This window comes from Lagenorhynchus albirostris, chromosome 8 (assembly GCF_949774975.1).
Source record: "Lagenorhynchus albirostris chromosome 8, mLagAlb1.1, whole genome shotgun sequence".
Lineage (NCBI taxonomy): Eukaryota > Metazoa > Chordata > Mammalia > Artiodactyla > Delphinidae > Lagenorhynchus > Lagenorhynchus albirostris.
Genome location: NC_083102.1, coordinates 42,673,434 through 42,693,187, shown reverse-complemented (window position 1 = coordinate 42,693,187; position 19,754 = coordinate 42,673,434). Strand labels below are relative to the sequence as shown.

Here is a 19,754-nt window from a genome sequence, read left to right as displayed (position 1 = left end):
CCTTCTGTTTCCCCAGAAGCAGAGTGTGGAGAGTTCCCAATGGTTCATATATCTGTCTTCAAAACTGTGTTTGGGTAGCAAAGTCATGAGCACTTGCTTCTCTCTGGCAGGGGTGGCCCTCATGCCAGAAAAAAACAAAGGGAAAATCACTTGGTATGCTGTTGCTAAGAAGCGGAGAGTTGTTTGATGTTTTCATTTTAGCAGCATTGGAGGCTTGCCTTTTTAGTAACAAGAAGAGCTATAGGTTGCTCCTACAATATTGGATATGTGCTTTTCCGAAAATGTGTCATGAATGCAGAATTCTCTCATCAAATCCTTTTTTCCACCATTCATTAAAAAGAAATCCTCTGGTATACAGGAGAGGGGTGCAAAAAGTTCAAAATGAAAACGATGGCGGAAAGGTTCTTGTAGAAGCAGCTTCATTCCTAGGTGGCCGTGGCCATGTTAGGCAGTGGCCAGCAAGTAGGGGCAAGGATGGATTCATATCCTTCAGATATCAGTGTCCAACTGTCTGACCCTGTGCAAGCTGTGTGAAGGTTATCAGGCCATTCTCATTCACTTTTGATGATTCACTGAATGTTTAATGAGCTGTGTGTGCAAGGCACAGTGCTTGGCTGGATGAGCGAGATACAGTCCTCCTCCTGAAACAGGGAAAGAGGTAATTAGGATTCAAAGGGTCTGCGCAAGAATAAAGGTGTGGAGGGGATAAGACCCAATAGGAAGGGGATAACTTTTCTTGGGCCAGTCAGGGAGCACCACGGAGGAATTTGAACTGTCTTAAAGGATAGGCATCTGACTTTTCCAGTGGAAAAGACAAGGAGGCACATTCAAGGCAGGAACAGCAAGGCAGAAGGAAACCTGAGGGTTAATAAGACACTCATATGTGACTGGATAAAAGAATGAGTGGAGAAGAAAGAGGGATGATCTAGATCGCTAGGGACCTTGACTTTCTTGTTGTTGTTTTTGTTTTTGTTTTTGCGGTACGCGGGCCTCTCACTGTTGTGGCCTCTCCCGTTGCGGAGCACAGGCTCAGCGGCCATGGCTCACGGGCCCAGCCGCTCCGCAGCATGTGGGATCTTCCCGGACCGGGGCACGAACCCGTGACCCCTGCATCGGCAGGCAGACTCTGAACCACTGCGCCACCAGGGAAGCCCGACCTTGACTTTTTGAGGCCAAGAAATTTGAACTTTTTCTGTAGGTGCCCGGTAAGACATCAGGAGTGAACTTCATCTTAATCTCACTGCACCCATAAATCCCTCTGCAGAGGACAGGGATGGTTTCCCAACATAGATGGAGCTGCATACTTGGTACCACTGTCCAGTACCAGTAGGACTTTCTGCAGTGATGGAACTGGTATAAGTGTCCAATATGGTGGCCACTAGCCGCATGTGGCCACTGAACACTTGAAATGTGGCTAGTGTGACTGAGGAACTGAGTTTTAAATTGTATTTAATCGTAGTTAACTTAAATTTCCATTTAAATAGCTTCATGTGGCTAGTGGCTACTCTCTTAGAGCTTTGCAGGAGGCAGTGGTTGTAACTTGAGGGAGGGAAAAGAGATGAGGAGGGCTCCCCTGCAGATAAGTTGTGATAAGTTGTATTTCAGGGAGGGAAGGGACCACAGATGGCTTCTGATACTCGTACTCTGCTGGGTGCTATGAGGAAAAGCCTTCCAAGGGTCTTAGTGACACACGGCACACGTACATAAAATGGTTAGAGAAGGGAGGCAGGTGGTGTGACAAAGTGCTGGCAAGCACGGCATCAGCTCCCTGGGACCCTGCAGTAGCTCCTGGCATCCTCTTTCCATATCTCTGCACCATGCAGCTATGCAAACCCCACGGAGCAAGAGTCCTGCCTGCACCTCTCTGCTGTCAGGAAAGATGCCAAGTGCAGGGAGGATACATCAGAAAAGCATTTCTAGGTACATGAATTAAAAGCTCCTGTGACAGAAAGTATGCCTTAAAGGGACCGCACAGGCCAGTGCCCTTTACCTGCAGAGCATTCCTTGTGAATCTTAATTGCAGTGCAACCTGTGTTTTCCCTCTGGAGCAATGGGTGGCTGTGTTTTTGGACCAAGAACTCAGCATGAAACAGGACATTACAGACAGAATAATGCCATGAAAGCAGAGAAGCCAAAGCCATAAATCTCAGTAACTCCTGAAAGTGATAACATTCTGCTACTGATTCTGTAAAATGAATATAAATGTAGATGTCGGTGAATACTGACTAAGGAAAGGACCATAATCTTCCATTAACATATAAAAATTCAACTCCACTGTGTCATTAATTAGATTTTCCTCACACTGAATTATTAAGTGTGATAAACAGGAATTGAATGGCAGTAGCTTTGCCCCTCCCTGACATTTGAAAGGCATACGAGGATGCTTTTATTTTCTCTTAATAAATTCCTTTGTAACCAGCAGAAGCATGCCTAATTATTCTGTTATCCATTCCATCCGCCTGGATGTCAAGTTCAAAGCATCAGTAGATCAATGACGTGGAAATCTGAGGACAACATAAAGTGAATCAAATCACAGCCTATGTCAGGAGGCCCCCGATCCACAGATTGGAAAGATTTTAGCTGGAGAAGTATTTAATAACTAAGATCTACAAACAGAAACTGTGTTTCTCCCATTCTTTATTTTCTCACTCTAGTTCCTAAATTTGGATTTAAATATTAATATGTCCTATGTCGTTCTTTTTGTTGTTTAAAAAATACACTGTGATTTTTATCTTTTTAGAAAGGTGGTATGTGTTCATTGTAGAAAATATGGAGGAAAATAACAAGAGCCACCACTCTGAGCTGACTGTTAGGAATATTTGGGCATATCTGTTTTCAGTTATTTTTGTTTTCTGTGTGTGACCACACAAGACTGAAACAGTTTTGCTTTTTCAGTTAATCCTTCCTGAACATTTCCTCGCATTTTAAAATATATTTCCTAAACAGCATTGTAATAGCCATAGAATATTTCATCATAGTGGTCACCTAAATGTATCTAACCAGGCCCCTATTGTAGGCAATTTAGGTTATTTCTTTTTCTTTTCTTTTTTTTTCATTTTAACAACATTGTGATGAAACCCCTGTATATAAAGTGTTTGTCCACATGTGTTACTATTTCCTTAGATGTGGAATTTCCCTATCAAAGGATAAGAACGTTTCTTAGGGCTACGTAGAAGTATTGCCAAATTGCTCTCTAGAAAGATCTTCTAGTGGTGTTATGAATATGAGTGTTGAGATTAGAAAGACCTAAGTTCAGTCCTGGTTTTGCGGTTCCGGGTCTGTCATCAGCCATGTGACCCTGGGCAACTTGTTAACATGTCCAAGCTTCAGTTTCCCTTTCTGTTAAGTGGGCTAGTAATACGACCTGCCTCATATCCATTTCTCTGTGGAGTAAATGTGGTAATTCATGTAAAAGCTGAGTAGAGCAAAATGCTCAACATAAGAGCTAACAGTTTTACGCTTTTCCAGCAGAGTATGCACTATTTCTCCATTCTCTCACAAACCCTGGGCACAATTTTGCATAAAAATCAACTTGACAAGTGAAAAAAGACATAGTTTTAACTTCCATGACAAAACACATCTTTCAAGCCTTTAGAAATACATGACATATTTCAAGTCAAGGGCTAATTTTGACAAACGTCTTTCCCTCAAATGTTGTTTCTCATGAGTGGCAATAGAGTAAGTAATAGAAGAAGCCCAAATCTTCCTTAGTTTTAAAGGGTAGCTATATAACTGATTGTGTCTGAGGGCCCAGAGCAGTCTGTCGGTGGGGTAGAGTACGTGTACGTAGCAATTATTAAGTATGTGCTTAGAACATTTTCTCTCAACAGTCTCAGTGAATTGGATTTAGCTGTCCATAATTTATTTTAAATTGTATAAATAGCTTCATAAGACAACTGGAATAAATAAAGAAAAAAGAAGGAGAACATTGGCCAGCAATCCCTTCACACAAACAAGTTAAATTCTGTTTGTTGACTGTCCACACAATTTTACAGAATTGCATTAGACGTTCTTTCAAAGCAGAGGATGCATTTCCTCCTGTTGAGATCTTTTCCATACAAGTACCATCATTTTACCAGGCCCACGAGGTGCCATCCCAATTTTGTCACGTCAGTGGGAGCTGAGTACAAGGGCAAGAGACCCATATCCCTGGGCCAGGAAAGAGGGTGCTTGACAGATGTGAAGCAGAAGCGGGCTTGGAGGGTAGGACCAGGGCAGCTGAAGATGTTGCTGTGAAGTCTGAGCATGAATGTGACCAGTGTGGGTTAGTCTGAAATAAAAGTCGAAACAACAAAGGAAACGATGTTGAGGAGGGTTCATACGCAGACATTCAGAGGCTGTTTTAAGGACAGCCTTTATTTGGCTCTTCTTGGAAGCCCGGAGGCTCCACATGAATTTAAAGACACAACATGTGTGTCTAATATTGGAAAGGCTTTGCTGGTGAACACAATTTCGCAGGTTTTCTGTAATACAAGTGGAGAAGGTATTAAGAAATACAGCCTTGATTATTACAGAGAGAAGAGAGAGTAGTTTTTCTGTCCTGATTATTGTGTCTTAAGTACCAGGCATAAAATGATCTCTCATTGGATGAAATGGAAGCCCTCTTGAGGCTTCAGGTCCATTTCTCTTTTATTCCAGTTTAGTTCCCAATTTCCAAGGCTGTGCCCTTGAGTGTTGAAATGTAATAACTCTGAGGGTACACAGTGAGTCTGCTGATTCTTTAATATGGTTTGTGCCACTTAATTCTTGTTCAGAGCAGGCAGTACACCAGCTCCACCCAGAGCTAGCAGGTTACTCTCTATAATCAGGTATGTACACGTGTCTCACACCCAGAGGAAATGCTCACATAGTAGCATTGGATGACCACGTCCTGATCACTTTTCAAGATCATTGGTGCTATTTGTAATCTTGAATATTATTTTTTTCTGCTTCCAGCCTTAAATTAGATTCTGTAAGCAAGAGGTTTTGCTGAACAGGGTATGAAAAAAATAAGCATAGTCTAATTTTATCAATCTTGAGCATCTTGCATAAAATGTTAAGTCAAAATTGTTAGACAGTAAACTTGCTGGAAGATGAAGACGAGGATGCTGGTATGCTATGACAAAAAGAGCACTAGTCTCGGGAGGCGTAATTTAATTCACTCTTTTGCCACTTATTAATGTGACTTTGGGCCTATCTGTTCATTTGTAAAATGAAGTTTTCATTTATAAAACAGGGACTATGCTACATCCTATTTAGCACTCAGTGACAGACTGCATGTGAAAGTCCTTTGTAAACTGTAATATCATATTCCAGTGTGAGGTTGTTACTATGCCTCCGAGGTCAGCATGTTTGAAAATTTATTAGTCTGTATTTAAAACACATTTCAGTTCTCTTTACGTCCTGGCCCATCTTTTCCACATTTAAACTTAAGCAACAAAAACCTTGGCTCAGTCGCCTTTATCTTTCAGTCTAATTAGGGGCCTGAGAGTTTTGCTTTGTTTGGAATTTGTCACCCCATGTTCTAAAGAACGAGGTTCAGTGTGTTCCTCAAAAGACTAAGATTCTAAGATACTGCAAAATTGAATCCTAATTGTTTGTCCTCAGAAAGCCGTGAGATTAATGCTTTCATCAAGTTGGTCACTATTTGGGTTATATTGTAATAGAACCTGTTATTCATATATCAGAGCTATTCACAAAATGGCAGCACCTTGAATAGGGACTATATTCTAAGAGCTGCCTTCCCAACGTGGTAACCGATAGGCATATGTGATTGTTTGCAACTAAATTAATTAAAATTAAGCCAAATAACAAATTCGGTTTTTCAGTCACACTGGATACATTCCAAGTGCTCAATAGCTAGATATGATTAGTGGCTATTACTTTGGACAGTGGAGACTATAGAATATTTCCATCATTACGGAAAGTTCTGTTGGCCGGTCCTGCTCTAAAAGAAAGGGAACCTGATGTCACATTATTTAGAGGTATCCAGTAAGGTTTCATGCAGAATTTTTATATCATTTTTAGGTTTCCAACCTAAAATAGCAACCTTTAATGTCCAATCAAGGGTTGACATCCACCCACCCACCCCTTTTCTCCAAGCTGCATTTAGGACATTTGATAATTTGATATTTTTGAATGTTCATTTCTTTTTATTGGGTCCCTTAGGTCCTGCGTGACAGATATGTGTGAATGTCCAGCCCATAAGAACTGTTACTGCGAGTCATTCCTGGCATATACCCGCGCCTGCCAGAGAGAGGGCATCAACGTCCACTGGGAGCCTCAGCAGAACTGTGCAGGTAAGAAGTTCCCGGCCGATCCAAACATCAGAAACTCACTCCAGTGCCCAGGATAGCAATAGAAGAGACTTGATGATGTGAATGGTCACACGCTCCCTTGGCCAGAGAGAAATCTTATCAGTGGCCCAGCTGGATTTCAACTTGATAAAACACAGGGGCTTCCCACTGGGCAGGATAGAAAGCACTTAAGAGAAATGCTTTGTGACAAGCACATTTGAACAATTTAAGGATTTCCACTGCTGCAAAATCCTCCTAACCTCAAGCTACGAGCTGGATGTGCTTAGCACGTGGACAGTCACAGCTGTGGTTTAGGTTATGTGTGGAGCAAAGGAGATTCGGGACAATTACAGTCATTTAAGGTCTTCAGGATAAGTGTGATTTTTTTTTTTTTTTGAAAGAGAGAAATGGTTATACAAACACTAGTAGAACATTCTTTTCCTTCTGAGAGACAGATTGCTGTAATAGTCGTTCTAGCTCTTTGATCTCAGGCAAGTGAATTAGCTTATTTGATATCTATAAAATGGACTTCTTTGTTCATCCCAGAAATGTTTCTTACAAAGTGGCTAAGTACTAGGCATTGAACAAAGCACTGTGGGCACTTTGGTGACTGTAAGAGATGAGGTGAGGTCCCTGTCATTGAGGTGCTGGCAGCCCAGTGGGAGAGCCAGACAAAAATAGTAAGTCGAGCACGGTAGAGACTTGCTAAGTGTGGTAAGGGTGATGAGGGGGCAAATAGGGCAGAGCAAGAGTAAACAAATGGGGAGGGAGTCGGTGGCTACTTAGATGCAGAAGAGGGAGCACGTCTCTGTGGGGATGATGTTCCAGCCGAGCACTGAAGGATCCAAGGGACTCAGGGCAAGAGATCCATGCACAGGAAACATATTTGAATAAGACAGCCGCTCTCAAACTGGAAGGGAGTCAGTGCGGAGGGCCGGGGAAAGAGGGGCACAAGATGAGAGTGGAGTTGCAGAGCCGGATTGCAGGACTCTGCAAGTCTTGGGAAGGAGTCTAGCTTTTATTCCAAGAAGAATGGAAGCCACTGACGGCCTTTAAGCAACCCTCCTTCTGCTTTTGCAAGATCGCCCTGTGTAGAGACTGCTGTGTAGAGAATACATTGAATAGGGCAAGACTGAAGGCAAGAGGCCATTGCAGTCTTTGGGGTGACAAAATGATGGTGGCTTGGATTAAGATGGAGGCAGTGTGTGGAGGAAGGAGAGAGATTTTAGAAATAGTTTGGAAATGTACAATAATCTCTACTCTGCAGAGTTATAAGCATTAGTGATACGTACGTGAAGCATCTTAGAAGAGTGCTCAACTCATAGAAGATACTCAGTCAGTAGTAACTGCTGCTCTTATTTAGACCTGAAGATGAGATGACTAAATGTTTGTCTTTTACTGCAAGGGTTGGCAAATGTTTTTCTGCAAAGGACCAGATTTGCCTGGTAGGGAGAGACTGGGGTTTGCAACATTCTACAGGAATCCTAGAAACCTTAGCTGTGCTATTAGAAACGAAGGCAGTTCATGGCGCTGCTAACTCTAGAGGGTCTTCACTGGTGGAGGGCAGGAGCTGTCATCCGGTTGGAAGAGGGCTCAAGAATTGCCTTTGTCTATATTTTCAGTGCATGGACATCGTGTTCACTTAGACAGTGGGTCTCAATCTGGCTGGACATTGGGGCCACTCTGGGAGCTTAAAAAATAAACCAGAAAACTATGCCTGGGCCCCTTGCTGAGATATCCTGCTTTAATTGGCCTTGTGTATCATTTGAAACCTCTCAGGAGATTCTGACCTGCAGCCAGAGCTGAAACTGCCGAGTTAATTTGTATGCTTATTTGGGTGGCTCTGGGGGAGTAGGACGACGAGTGTTTGGGGGTTACTAAAGCTTCCTCAAGCCACCCCTTGCCACAGTCACTAATCCATGTCCTTAAAAAGCTCTCAGACCCTTTTATCTACTTGTGAACTTCCCTTTTGGTTTTGCTCTCTCCTCTGCAAGCCCAAGTCCAATCTTTATGTCTGAGTTCACTTTCCATGGCAAGAGTGCCTCTCTATCAATGCTGTCTTCCCAGAGGAGGATTGAGTTGATAAAAATAACTCATATTAAGGTATGGCTGAGGCTCCTGAAAGGTGAGACTAACTGGCTTACCTCCCTCCTAGTGCCTCAGTGTGGGGTAGTATAGGAAGGGCAGGGTTTTGAGAGACTGGGTCCTTGCACCACACCTTGAACATGCCCGTCTCCTTTTCTCTGCTTTGAAATGAATAAAATATATGAACTCAAGCCCCAGCCATTCATCCTGGTGTAATGTGGGGCTCAGCAGAACTTTATTAATTTTATTAGGTATGGTGCTGTGATGAGGATCATATCAGATACAGAACATGTGAGCCCTCTCTTCCTGATGCCAGGCTGTATTTAACACCGGTTCAGTGCACCCAATGCATCTGAGGACTACATTTTCCCCCCTCCAGGATCCTGAGTTCAGGGACTGAATCTCAGCAGCTAAAATTACTTTTCTAATGGAAAAGGAATACGGCTTCTGAAAGGTTCCATTTACCACTCAAAATTAGCAGAACCATCTGAGTGAAGTATACCTCTGTCAGTGTTTGATTGCAGGGGAACCTTTTATACACACACACACACACACACACTCACATTGAACTTCCACAAATTGATAGTTAGTATTTACGGAGATATGCAGCATCTCTCAGTAGATTCATTTCTGAGTCATCTGGAATACTGAAGACTATAAGAATACTCTTTACTAATTTTTAGTTCCCACATCTTTTGACTTATGACAGCACTTAAGGCCACTTAATACTGAGAAGAGAAATTTTCCAGGGTAAAAGGCTTGGAAGTTGAACAACTAAGAAACCAGCCAGGCAAGAAACTCTGAATGAACAAGTGATATCTCCCAGGCTAGGTTGGATTTTAGCACTAGCATGACGTATGAAGTGTATGCCCACTAGCTGTGGCAAGGAGGACTAATGAAACTCTAGTTTAGTGCAGGAATTACTAAATACAATACAATGTGCAGAGGGCTATTGTGAAGGTCTCTAAAAGTTACATTAACGACCATTTATATTAATGTGTACTATTTTCTAAGCACCTCCTTTGCCCCAAGGACTATACTAGAACTTTGTGTTACATTTTATCTTATTTAATCCCCACTCTCATCTATATGTTAACATTCTGTTACCCACATTTTACTGTAAAGGACATTAAGGCTTAGAATATTTCAGTAATTTGCTAAAAATCACAGAGGTGGAAACTAAGAAAGCTAGGAATCAAACCTAGGTCAATTTGCATTATAGCCACTGTTCTTAATTATTATGAGAACACAAATAAGCAAGTGCACTGTAGAAAAATATATATACCTATGAATATATATTTATTTATGTAAGCATCCACTAATTTATGGAAATATTTGTTCTGTAGATCTTTCCAATTTCTATCCTTATCATTGATACTTGTTACTTGGTACCTTCTGACTCTGAAACTTTGCTATGACCTTGCTCCTGCATCTTACTTTGCCATCCTTAGTAGATTTTCTGCCAGCCTCCCTGTAGGTGCCACTACTAATTGTCACTGCACTTTGAGGAATACATTTTCTAAGTGGGCAAGGGGCTGGGATATTCAGAGTGGTGTGTGTGTTCCCCCAGCACATGAGATAGTCTGCTGGGTTCTGTGAGCAGTTTCCTCCTTGTTTTATTCTACAAACTCCAGGTGATTCCGGCCCCTGCCCTGCAGCAACTCTGCTCTGCTTATACACACTCACCTTTCCCTTGGCTGACTGGGAAAGGATCCTGTGAAGGATTAGGAGGTAAGGTCAGCACTGTGACCTTCAGCACAGTAGGGGCATATGGGGACAGTGAGTTCCAGAGGGCACAGATCTACACTTATTGAGCGAATTATTAAAGTCAACACGTGGCGCCTTTATGGGGTCCCACAGAAAGTAACGTGTAATGATCCTTGCACGCATTACAGAGTAGCTGCTTATGTGCCCCCTTGAGAATAAATACCTGCTAACCCTAACCACTTTGGTAGTTTCCTGGTTTTTAAAAAATGTATTTGATCAAATGAAGCCTTTTCAAATGCCCTATGCAAATCATTTATGTTGTAAAAAGGTATTGTTTGCCTTTTATAAGTTTGAAAAAAATGGATTCACAGAGGGTAATAAAACAAGGTCCAAGTCAGGATTAACTTTCTAGGATCTTCTAAAAGTTGTGCCAGTTTGAAGGCAAATTTAATCGTCACCCCCCATTTAAAACCCTTGCAAGATTCCTCTTCTTCAAGGCTTACAGCCCCTGCCCACTTCTCTGCCTCTGTCTCCTCCCACTCTCCCACTCAAATCCCATGCTCCCTTCCTCCAACAAAGCAAGGATCCTCCCATTTCTGATTGGGTCATGGCTGCTTGTTGTTACTGACACCCCCTTACCCCCTACCCCCCACCCCCACCTTGGCTCTCAGTGCTGTCTCTGCCTGGGAAACTCTTCCTGCCATTGTCTGACTGACAGTGTCTACTCACCTTTTAAGATCTAAGTGGGATCTATTCTCTGCAGTCTTCCTGGATCCCTACCCAACCCTCCACATTGAGTTGATGTCTCTCTTATTCCTCCACTGTTCTTTGTTCTCACTGTCTAACGTGTACATCTTGCACTTAGTTAACCATCTGTTTATGTGTCCTCTTCACCTATTTGGTTGTAAGTCCAGGCTCCTGAGACTGAAGGTCAGAGATGATATCTGATTCACATTGGATTCCCTGGCCTAAGAGAATGCCTGCCACATAGTAGATACTCAGTAGATGTTTGTTGATTTAATTTGAATTGAAAGGAGATGATGAAAAAGATCCTTTTTTTTTTCTAGTAGTTCTTCATTTTCAACCTTTTAATTTCTACCTGTAGATGGTGAGGGAAATCTCAGTGTTCAGTAGTCAAAGGTAAGATGTCACAGAGGAGCAGCAGAAAATTAAGTGGTGGAATTAGAAGAAAGAATTGAGAGGTCAGAGAGAGGAAAAGACATGGGAGAATGCATGTCTATAGGAGAGGAGGGAGAAGTAAGAACATGGGTGGGAGAGAGGAAATTCTGCCGAGTTGTCATACTAGAAGGGATCTTTGCAAGATCTGAAAGGGAGCAAAGTATCTGGAGGGTAAAGTGAGTTGAAAGAGGCATTCTGGAAGCAGCAGAGTGGAAAATGAACTTAAGGCCAGCCAAATGTAATCTAGCTTGGGAACAGGGATGATGGATTGAACATCATTAAGATGAACTCATCATCCAACAGGCACAGACATTTATTAAGCTGCTCCTCTGTGCCTGGCCCTGTGCCAGAACTTTGCATCCTAGAAGACAAGGACTCTGCCCTCAGGAGTCCCAGACTCAGTGGTTCACTCTGTTCAACCAGGGGTGCTTGTTGTAGTGACCCCTGGAACCTTTAAAATCTACAGCTACCCAAGGCTCCACTGTAGACAGACACAGAGCAAAAATCTTTCTTTAGGGAAGGGACTGAGGAATATGTACCTTTTAAAAGATCCTCAGGAGACTCTTGTGAGCATCTCTGATTAAGAACTACAGCTGCACAGTAATTGGGGGATTAAAACAAGTAAACATAACTATAATGTGAAAAGTGCTGTTGGATGAAGAGGGAAGGGTATCCTGGGGGAGATCCAGGTAGCTACTTGAAGGAGGTGACGTTTGAATTAAGACTTGGAAAATGATTGGTTTGGGAAGAGAATCCAAACAGATGATCATCAATTTCAGAGCTTTTTGACTGGAAATTAGAGCTAATACTGTAGTAACTGATGAAGAGAGAAAGAGAGGGAAGGGAAGAGAGAGGAAGAGAAGGAAGGGGAAGAGAAGAGAAGAGAATGTCAGGGGAAGAGTCTTGGAGGCAATTTGAACATTTAGTGCCAGGGAGCAGGTAAATAAGCCCGAGAGAGAAGGTGTTTGCAAGAAGTTAGCAGAAGAACCTAGAAATTTCAGTGTCATAAGATAAAATGGACAAAAAGACTAAATGTTTTGTGGTGAGATCATGTGAGAATGGGGACTGCCTCTATGTCTGTGGATATGGTCATTGTGGAAAACGTCGGCGGGAACTGCTTCAGTAAAATGGTGGGTGAGGAAGGTAGGTCACCAATGGTAATTCATGGCACAGGAACTGGATAAAATGACTGTGAACTTTTCTATGAAGTCTGGAGGTAAGAAGTCTGATAGGTGAGGGAATACTTGGCGAAAGATTAGTGTTGACCTGAAAATGTTTCCAATATTTAGAGGATGGAGCCAATAGAGACAGAGGAGATTAATGTGCATGGAAAAGGACAAATAATAGAGCAAGTTCCTGGAAGAGAGGGGTCAGAAAGCAGACATGGCAAATGAAGGCTGGGTGCCGATGAGGAGAGGCAGTAGGGAGGTGGGTTAAGGTGCTCCTGCAGATGTCCTAAGAGAGGATGAGTGCGCTGAGACTGGGAAGAGCTCCAGTAGAGTTTTAGGTGGAGGAAGGTGGGAAACAGCAGGAGCTTTTCAACGTGCACCTACTTGCACTTTGGAAATATTCGTTGCCCTCTTCTTTGCTGCAAAGGCGTGAGTCTCTACAGCGACCGAAGCATGAATGTGAGGGTTGTTTACAGGGCCAGTTCTCAGACGCGGCTGCCCATTAAAATTAACTGTGCTGGGGAGTATTTTTAAAATTATTTTTAAAATACTGATAACCTGGTTCTACCTTCAGAGGTTCTAATTTAATTGGTCTGGGGTGGGAGTCCAGGCGTTGGGAAGTTCTCTGTCGACCCTGATTTCCAGCTTTGAACACCACTGATGCATAAAAATAGAACAACACATGGATACAATTATTTGCTGTGAATGTGATATTCAGCTAGGGTGTTTCCAGATTGTTAGGCATGTCCAATGTATAGCATATTCTATTAATCACTGAAAAGAGAAAAAGAGAACTTGGAAGGGATCCGTGAAAAGTCAAAAGATTATCAGAAATGCATAAGTAAGTTAAGAGATTTAAAGAAGAAGAATTAAGCTGATCCACTCACTCACCCATCTATCAATGCATCAGTCACACAGCAGCTCTCTGAGTCCCTTCTACATGTTAAACACCACACTACTGCTGAAAATAAACAAAACGGCCCTTCCCTCAAGTAGCCTAGATTTAGCTGGAGAAAGAGAGGACAAGGAAATGCATGATTATAATTTCCTGTTGCAAATGCAGGGATAGAGGTGGGCGCCAGGTGCTCTGAGTATATAGTCAAGGGACATCCTATCCAGACAAGAGAGGAAGGAGAAAAGGTTGGGAACTGAGTCTAAAAGAGGGGAAGATAGGGTGAATGGTGGTGACATTCACCGAGCTTGACAGTGGCTCCAGGAGGTTCCTAGTGGCCTAAGGAATAGAATGAAATTATGAGAAGCCAAAACAGCATACTAGAGTTACATGGTGGAGGTAACGTTAGGGAAAGTAGCCTTAAAGAACAGTAGTAAATTTTTACTTAACCACTGTGTCAGTTAGTTAGGATCCAGGCGGAAAACAAGTGGCACATGTGGTTTACTTAATTGAAGTAAGTTTCATAGACGGACTACTTTAAAATGGATAAGTAGCATGTTGGGAAATAAGGAAAAGTCCAGTGCCCTGGAAACAAACTGTTTTTACTCACAATAAGCTGACACCACATGTGTGGGTTGGTTTTTTTTTCCTCACACCAACCAGTTCTCCAACACTCTGGACACCAACTGGGTGTCCTAAAATTCCATTCAATTTTGAGACTAACTGCCCAGGTTAGCATTGGCCTCCACAGGTTTAAGGGCTCAGTCCCACAAGACGCCTCACTTCAGATGCCAGCTGCAAGTATTGAGTCCCTAGGTTACCCTTACTTCTGCTCCACTTGGCTACAAAGTCGGGGGAGAGAGGTGTTCTCACAACCCCCTCCCCTCTCAGGCTTAATAATTTACGAGAATTGCTCACAGAGCTCTGGAAAACACTTATTTGCTCTTACTGGCTTATTATAAAGGATACAAATGAACAGCCAGATGAAGAGGTACAGAGAGTAAGGTCTAGAAGGGTCCCAGTGGAGTGAGGACACCATAATCCCAGCACCTAAATGTGTCTGCCAGTTTCAAAGTTTTCTGAACCTGTCGTTAGTCATTTAGGGCTTTGTATGGAAATTTCCTTATGTAGGCATGATTGATTAAATCACTGGCTGAACGTGATTAATTCAATATCCAATCCCTCTTCCCATCCCTGGGAAATGGGGCCGAAAGTTCCAACCCTCTAATCGTGCCTAGGTCTCTTTGGTAACCAACCCCCATCCTGAAGCTATCTAGGGACCCTAGGCACCAGTCCTTACCAGCATACGAAAGACACTCATCACTCTGGAGATTTCCAAGTGTTCTAGGAGCTGTGTGTCAGCAACTGTAGACAGAGGCAAGTGCGGCTGGAAGCTGGATTGTTATTGTTGTTCTTCAAGAGGAGTCTTCTAAATCAGCGGTCCCCAGCCTTTTGGGCTCCAGGGACTGGTTTCCTGGAATACAATATTTCCATGGACTGGGGCAGGGAGGGGGTATGGTTTGGGGATGATTCAAGCACATTACGTTTATTGTGCACTTTATTTCTATTATTATTACATTGTAATATATAATGAAATAATTATACAACTCACCATAATGCAGAATCGGTGGGAGCCCCGAGCTTGTTTTCACTTGCCACTCTCTGATAGGGTTTTGATATGAGTCTGCAAGCAATTGATTCATTATGGCCTCCGTGTAGTCAAACCTCTCTGCTAATGCTAATCTGTGTTTGCAGCCACTCCCCAACGCTAGCATCACTGCCTCAGCTCCACCTCAGATCATCAGACATTAGATTCTCATAAGGAGCTCACAACCTAGATCCTTCACCTGCACAGTTCACAGTAGGGTCGTGCTCCTTTGAGAATCTAATTTCACCACTGATCTGACAGGAGGCGGAGCTCAGGCAGTAATTCGAGTGCTGGGGTGTGGCTGTAAATACAGATGAAGCTTCGCTCACTTGCCCGCTGCTCACCTCCTGCTGTGCGGCCTGGTTCCCTGTTCTAAATCCCTAGTGTATCAACATTCCTACTCCTGAGAATGAGGGGGTTGCACCTTTGATTGTCATTGGAACTAACTCGGATGGAAAAGTCCACGTGTCATAAAACTTCCAGAATGTTGGCAGTATTTTTTTCTGACAACTGTATTCATGAATTTCAGGAAGTCTCAGAATATTGTCAAAATCATTTCAGCTCCAAGTTAACAAAGATAGTAACTTGCTATGATTTGGCTACATCATCATTTTTACGTTCCCTGACCAGCCAGCCAGCCACTTCCCTCTCCCCAGTCACACATCTAATTTTTCTCCATTGGTCCCTACCCGACTCTTGCTCAATTTGTCTCAAATTGATTAATTCAGCACATGATCACTAGATTAAAATATGTCACTCATTTCCAATACCCTTGGCAGGTTTTTTTCCCTGTATGTGTAATTCTGTATATTTGAATATCGAGGTGGTTGCAGAAATTATTTTTATTCATCACAGCTCAATAGCTGGAAGAACTATTTGGAGTTAACTTTTCATACTATTCTCAATACCTAAATAACCTATAGATTTCCTTGAGGCTTGACTAATGTATAGTTTGTCCTATCTGGGAATAAAGCTTTTTCATTTTATTTTATTTTGAAGTTCGCTGGCCCAGCAGGTGGATCTTTGATGTTGTTTTTCTAGGCGCAGGTGGTTCCTAGAGTGTTTGGGCAGTGTTGGGTGTTTATTCTTTTGTTAGGATGCAGAGTTGCACCTGTGCTGTGGGGAGACCAGTGCCAGCAGAGACGTGAGCCTTCGGGAATGGCATGGGGCTGAGGGTGAATTAACCTGGCTCTAATGGTTTCCCCACATCTCACCTACGTCACCTCCTCTTTTTCAGCCACCCAGTGTAAGCACGGTGCCGTGTATGATACCTGTGGTCCGGGATGTGCCAAGACCTGTGACAACTGGAATGAGATCGGTCCCTGCAATAAGCCGTGTGTTGCTGGTTGTCACTGTCCAGCAAACTTGGTCCTTCACAAAGGAAGGTGCATCAAGCCAGTCCTTTGTCCTCAGCGGTGACCTTTGTTCCGCTCCTTCAGACTTTGAACCTGGTGTTCTTGACACTGAAGCGGAAGAGCCAATGAAGGACTGCGATATTTGTGTGCTGATTCTGCAAATACACACACGGAGTATATATGTGTACATATATAGATATATAGATATATTCAGAAACACTTCTTCATTTATAGAAACTATAGGTGGATTATTATATGTATATTTTTTGCTATAAGACATGTATTGTTTCTAGGATCCTAATCTGTAAGCCATTGAATACATTGTATAAATAAACCAGGTGTTTTTAATTTAATAAGGCAGCATGCAGACATACTGGATGGTTTTACCATCACATACGTTTGTCATTTTTAAGAAGTTTTCTAAGAAATCTAAACTGCCTGCCTGAATTAATTTTTGATTTGAATAGGATTTGCAGTTGAATGGGAAGTGTGTTTTTCTGGAATGGCAAATTTATCTAGCGGCATTTCATGCTTCCAAAGAAAGGAAAGTATGCCTGAGAAATATGGCTAGTGATTGGCGACAGGCTCTAATGGTGCATGTAAAGCAAGGGGTAGAGGCTGTTAGACTTTATTGGGTCATGGTCCGATATTATTTCCAGAACTGATTGTCTGGTTGCCAAGAAATATATATTTGTCACTAGAGCATAACCGGAGAATCAAATGATTTCTTGCCATCTTTGCATATTCCTTGAGTCTCCTAATTTTGTATGTGTGTATGATGGATATGTCCACCTCCGTGTCGCACATTGAGATGTTGGTGTGTCTGGATGACTTGTTAGTTTTATTGAGGATGAGCAGGTATTTGAAGAAACTGTTGTACAACGTATGACAAAATACCCATTTCTCTGAATCTCACAGCAATTTAGGATGAGCAAAGCCAATGAGCTATCTCCATTTTGTGACTATTCCATGTGTGAAATGAAAGCCTTTATTTCTAGAGGATTCCTAGACCAACACTATTTGGCAACAGTGAATTTGTCCTAATTATTAGAAAGAAAGGCTTTACTGATCGGTTGATTTAACATCAATACAAAGAATGGTCTACATGCTTGCTCTTACTACTAGTCACCATGTGATTTTCCTGACTTTTGTTTTCAGTTGAATAAGTGAACATGTCAACAAAACAAAACCCACTGATGTCTAAAAATAAAATGTTCTGCATTGTAGTAAATAAAGGGCTTAAGGTTTAAAACAATGCATTTTCTATTTCAAGATGTGTTGTGTTATACTTTACAAATAAGCTATGGCAAATTCAGGTTCATCCATTTTTAACAGCTTTCTTTAGATATATTTTATATACCCTACAATAACTCATTTTTATAAAGAGTGTTATTAGTAGATAATAGCAAACCTCCAAAGTTTTGACAGTCGGCGTAGTGCCCTTGCTTCTTAAGACATTTGTGTTCCTGTTACATATATTCATGACAGCTGAAGGATTAGTTTGGATTTTTTACTGGGGCATCTCCAGCTGTTTGAGAAAATTAAATAAGTCACACAGTGTAATAGTGATTGTCTGGGACACCAGGGAATGTGGTTGTCATTGTTGTGCTTGGGCCATAACCAACCTCAGTATCTGGGACCCAAGGTAGCCAGTGCTTCAGTGCTGCACTTGGAAAGGGGGCTTTGATGTAGGAGACTTGGGCTCCAGGTGTGGTTTGTGACCTTGTCCACAACTGTTTAAGCATTTGGGGCCATAATTTGTTTCTCTGAAACACAAAGAGGCTTTGTAATATATGGGCAGGGTTGAGGATCAGGAGACCTAAACACCCCGCCGCTAGTGAGATTACCTGCACAGTAACCTGAGACGCAGTGTGCAAACCCTTTTACACTTTTTGCTCTTTGAAACCTTCTGGAAATTTATTTCCAAATACTTTGTCTGCGGTTGGTAGAACCTGTGCAGATACGCAGGGCCAACTGTAGATCGTGCTCAGTAAAAGCAAGTTCTTTTTCCTCTCCCTGTGAAAATAAGAATGTTTTGAAAGTCCTAAACTAAAAGTTTTGCACTAGGAGGAAAAATGAATTGTTGACATTTACAATGGCAATTTTTGTTAAAAGGGTGGCACGTTGAGAATTACCAATTCTTCAGGTGAAAAGCCACCCCTTTAAACTCGCTGTTTCCTGAGTATCTGACTGTAATAGGAAAGAACAAATCTGACCCCTTATTGGATCCATTTCTTCTCCTTTAACCTTTGTATTCTATTGCTTTTGCTGCAAGTTAATAATGTTGCCTCTAGCCTGAAATATACAGGATACCTCATTCTCAAGGCTCTGACCTTTCAAGGTATTACACTTTTCCATTCATACAGAGATAAAATGTTGCAGAACAGAGAATAACATTTGTCTTGTTGGAGGTTTATAGGAACATTGTAAACCTATGTGACAGCTGCAATAACAAAGGATTCTGACACCAAGAAGTTTACACCAACCAACCATATCCCCTCCCCTTTTAGTATAAAAGAAGCCTGAATTCTAACTAGGGTAAGATGGTTCTTTAGGACCCTAGTCCACCATCTTCTTGGTCTGCAGGCTTTCTGAATAAAGTCGGTATTCCTTTGCCCCAGCAACTCGTCTCTTGATTTATTGGCCTGTCATGTGGTGAGCAGTACAAGCTTGGACTAGGTGAATGACCACTAGGCCTGTAAAAGGGCACCTCCCCTCAAATTGAGAAAGACCAGTGGTTGACTCTTTCCCCAGCTTTTGTTGAACATGAAAAAACCATTTTGACTGGAAAACTCTTTCTTACTATGAAATATTTCAGACACACAAGGAGGTATAGAGAATAATGTTGTAAACACCCATGAATACATTACCCTAATTAAGAAAAGTAACTGGTAGGTTGTTGATACATTTTTCTTGCATAAATCAAATCACATCAATCTCATGGTTGCAACAGCTGCATGTGGAGTTTTTCCTTGCTGGGTTTCTGTTCACTCTGCTACTGTTTGTCACTCAAATTCATCTGGATCTGACAAGTATCAAGGATGTGAGTCTGAATCATGCTCTTGGTGTGGGAGAAAGAGATGCCTTAGGGGACAGGCACCAAGATATTTTAATTAGCCATCTTCTGCAAACATAACCCTCAGGAGCAAGCAAAAAAATGTCTCTTATTCTGAAGCCTGAAGTATCAATACAAGCCTTTTAAGAACTCAGGATTTTAACTTTGAAAAATGGCAAGGTTCAAGTGGCCCAGGATGAATTATTAGGGGAAAGGAACTAATGCTGGTGATTATGTTGACCCTGAATTAAGAACCCAGACATTTAGTCCTTTAAGGGGACCTTTTGGGTTTTAGAGCTATGTTGTTACACAGGATTAATTAAATCAATCAAATGATGAACACGTGCATGAGATCCATCTTTACTGTGTTTCCTTTCAGATTAATCTTG

At 42.0% G+C, this 19,754-nt stretch overlaps 1 protein-coding gene across 2 annotated transcripts in view; it reads left to right on the top strand.

Moving 5' to 3' along the window:
- BMPER (BMP binding endothelial regulator) overlaps window positions 1–17,565 on the top strand; it is a 259,931-nt gene extending 242,366 nt beyond the window's left edge. For both annotated transcript variants that reach the window (XM_060156029.1, XM_060156031.1), the window contains exons 14-15: window positions 6,148–6,278; window positions 16,193–17,565. In XM_060156029.1, coding sequence (XP_060012012.1) covers window positions 6,148–6,278; window positions 16,193–16,374 — 313 coding nt within the window. In that variant the 3' untranslated portion in view covers window positions 16,375–17,565. The remainder of the gene's footprint in view (window positions 1–6,147; window positions 6,279–16,192) is intronic.
- The last annotated feature ends 2,189 nt before the right edge of the window (window positions 17,566–19,754 follow it).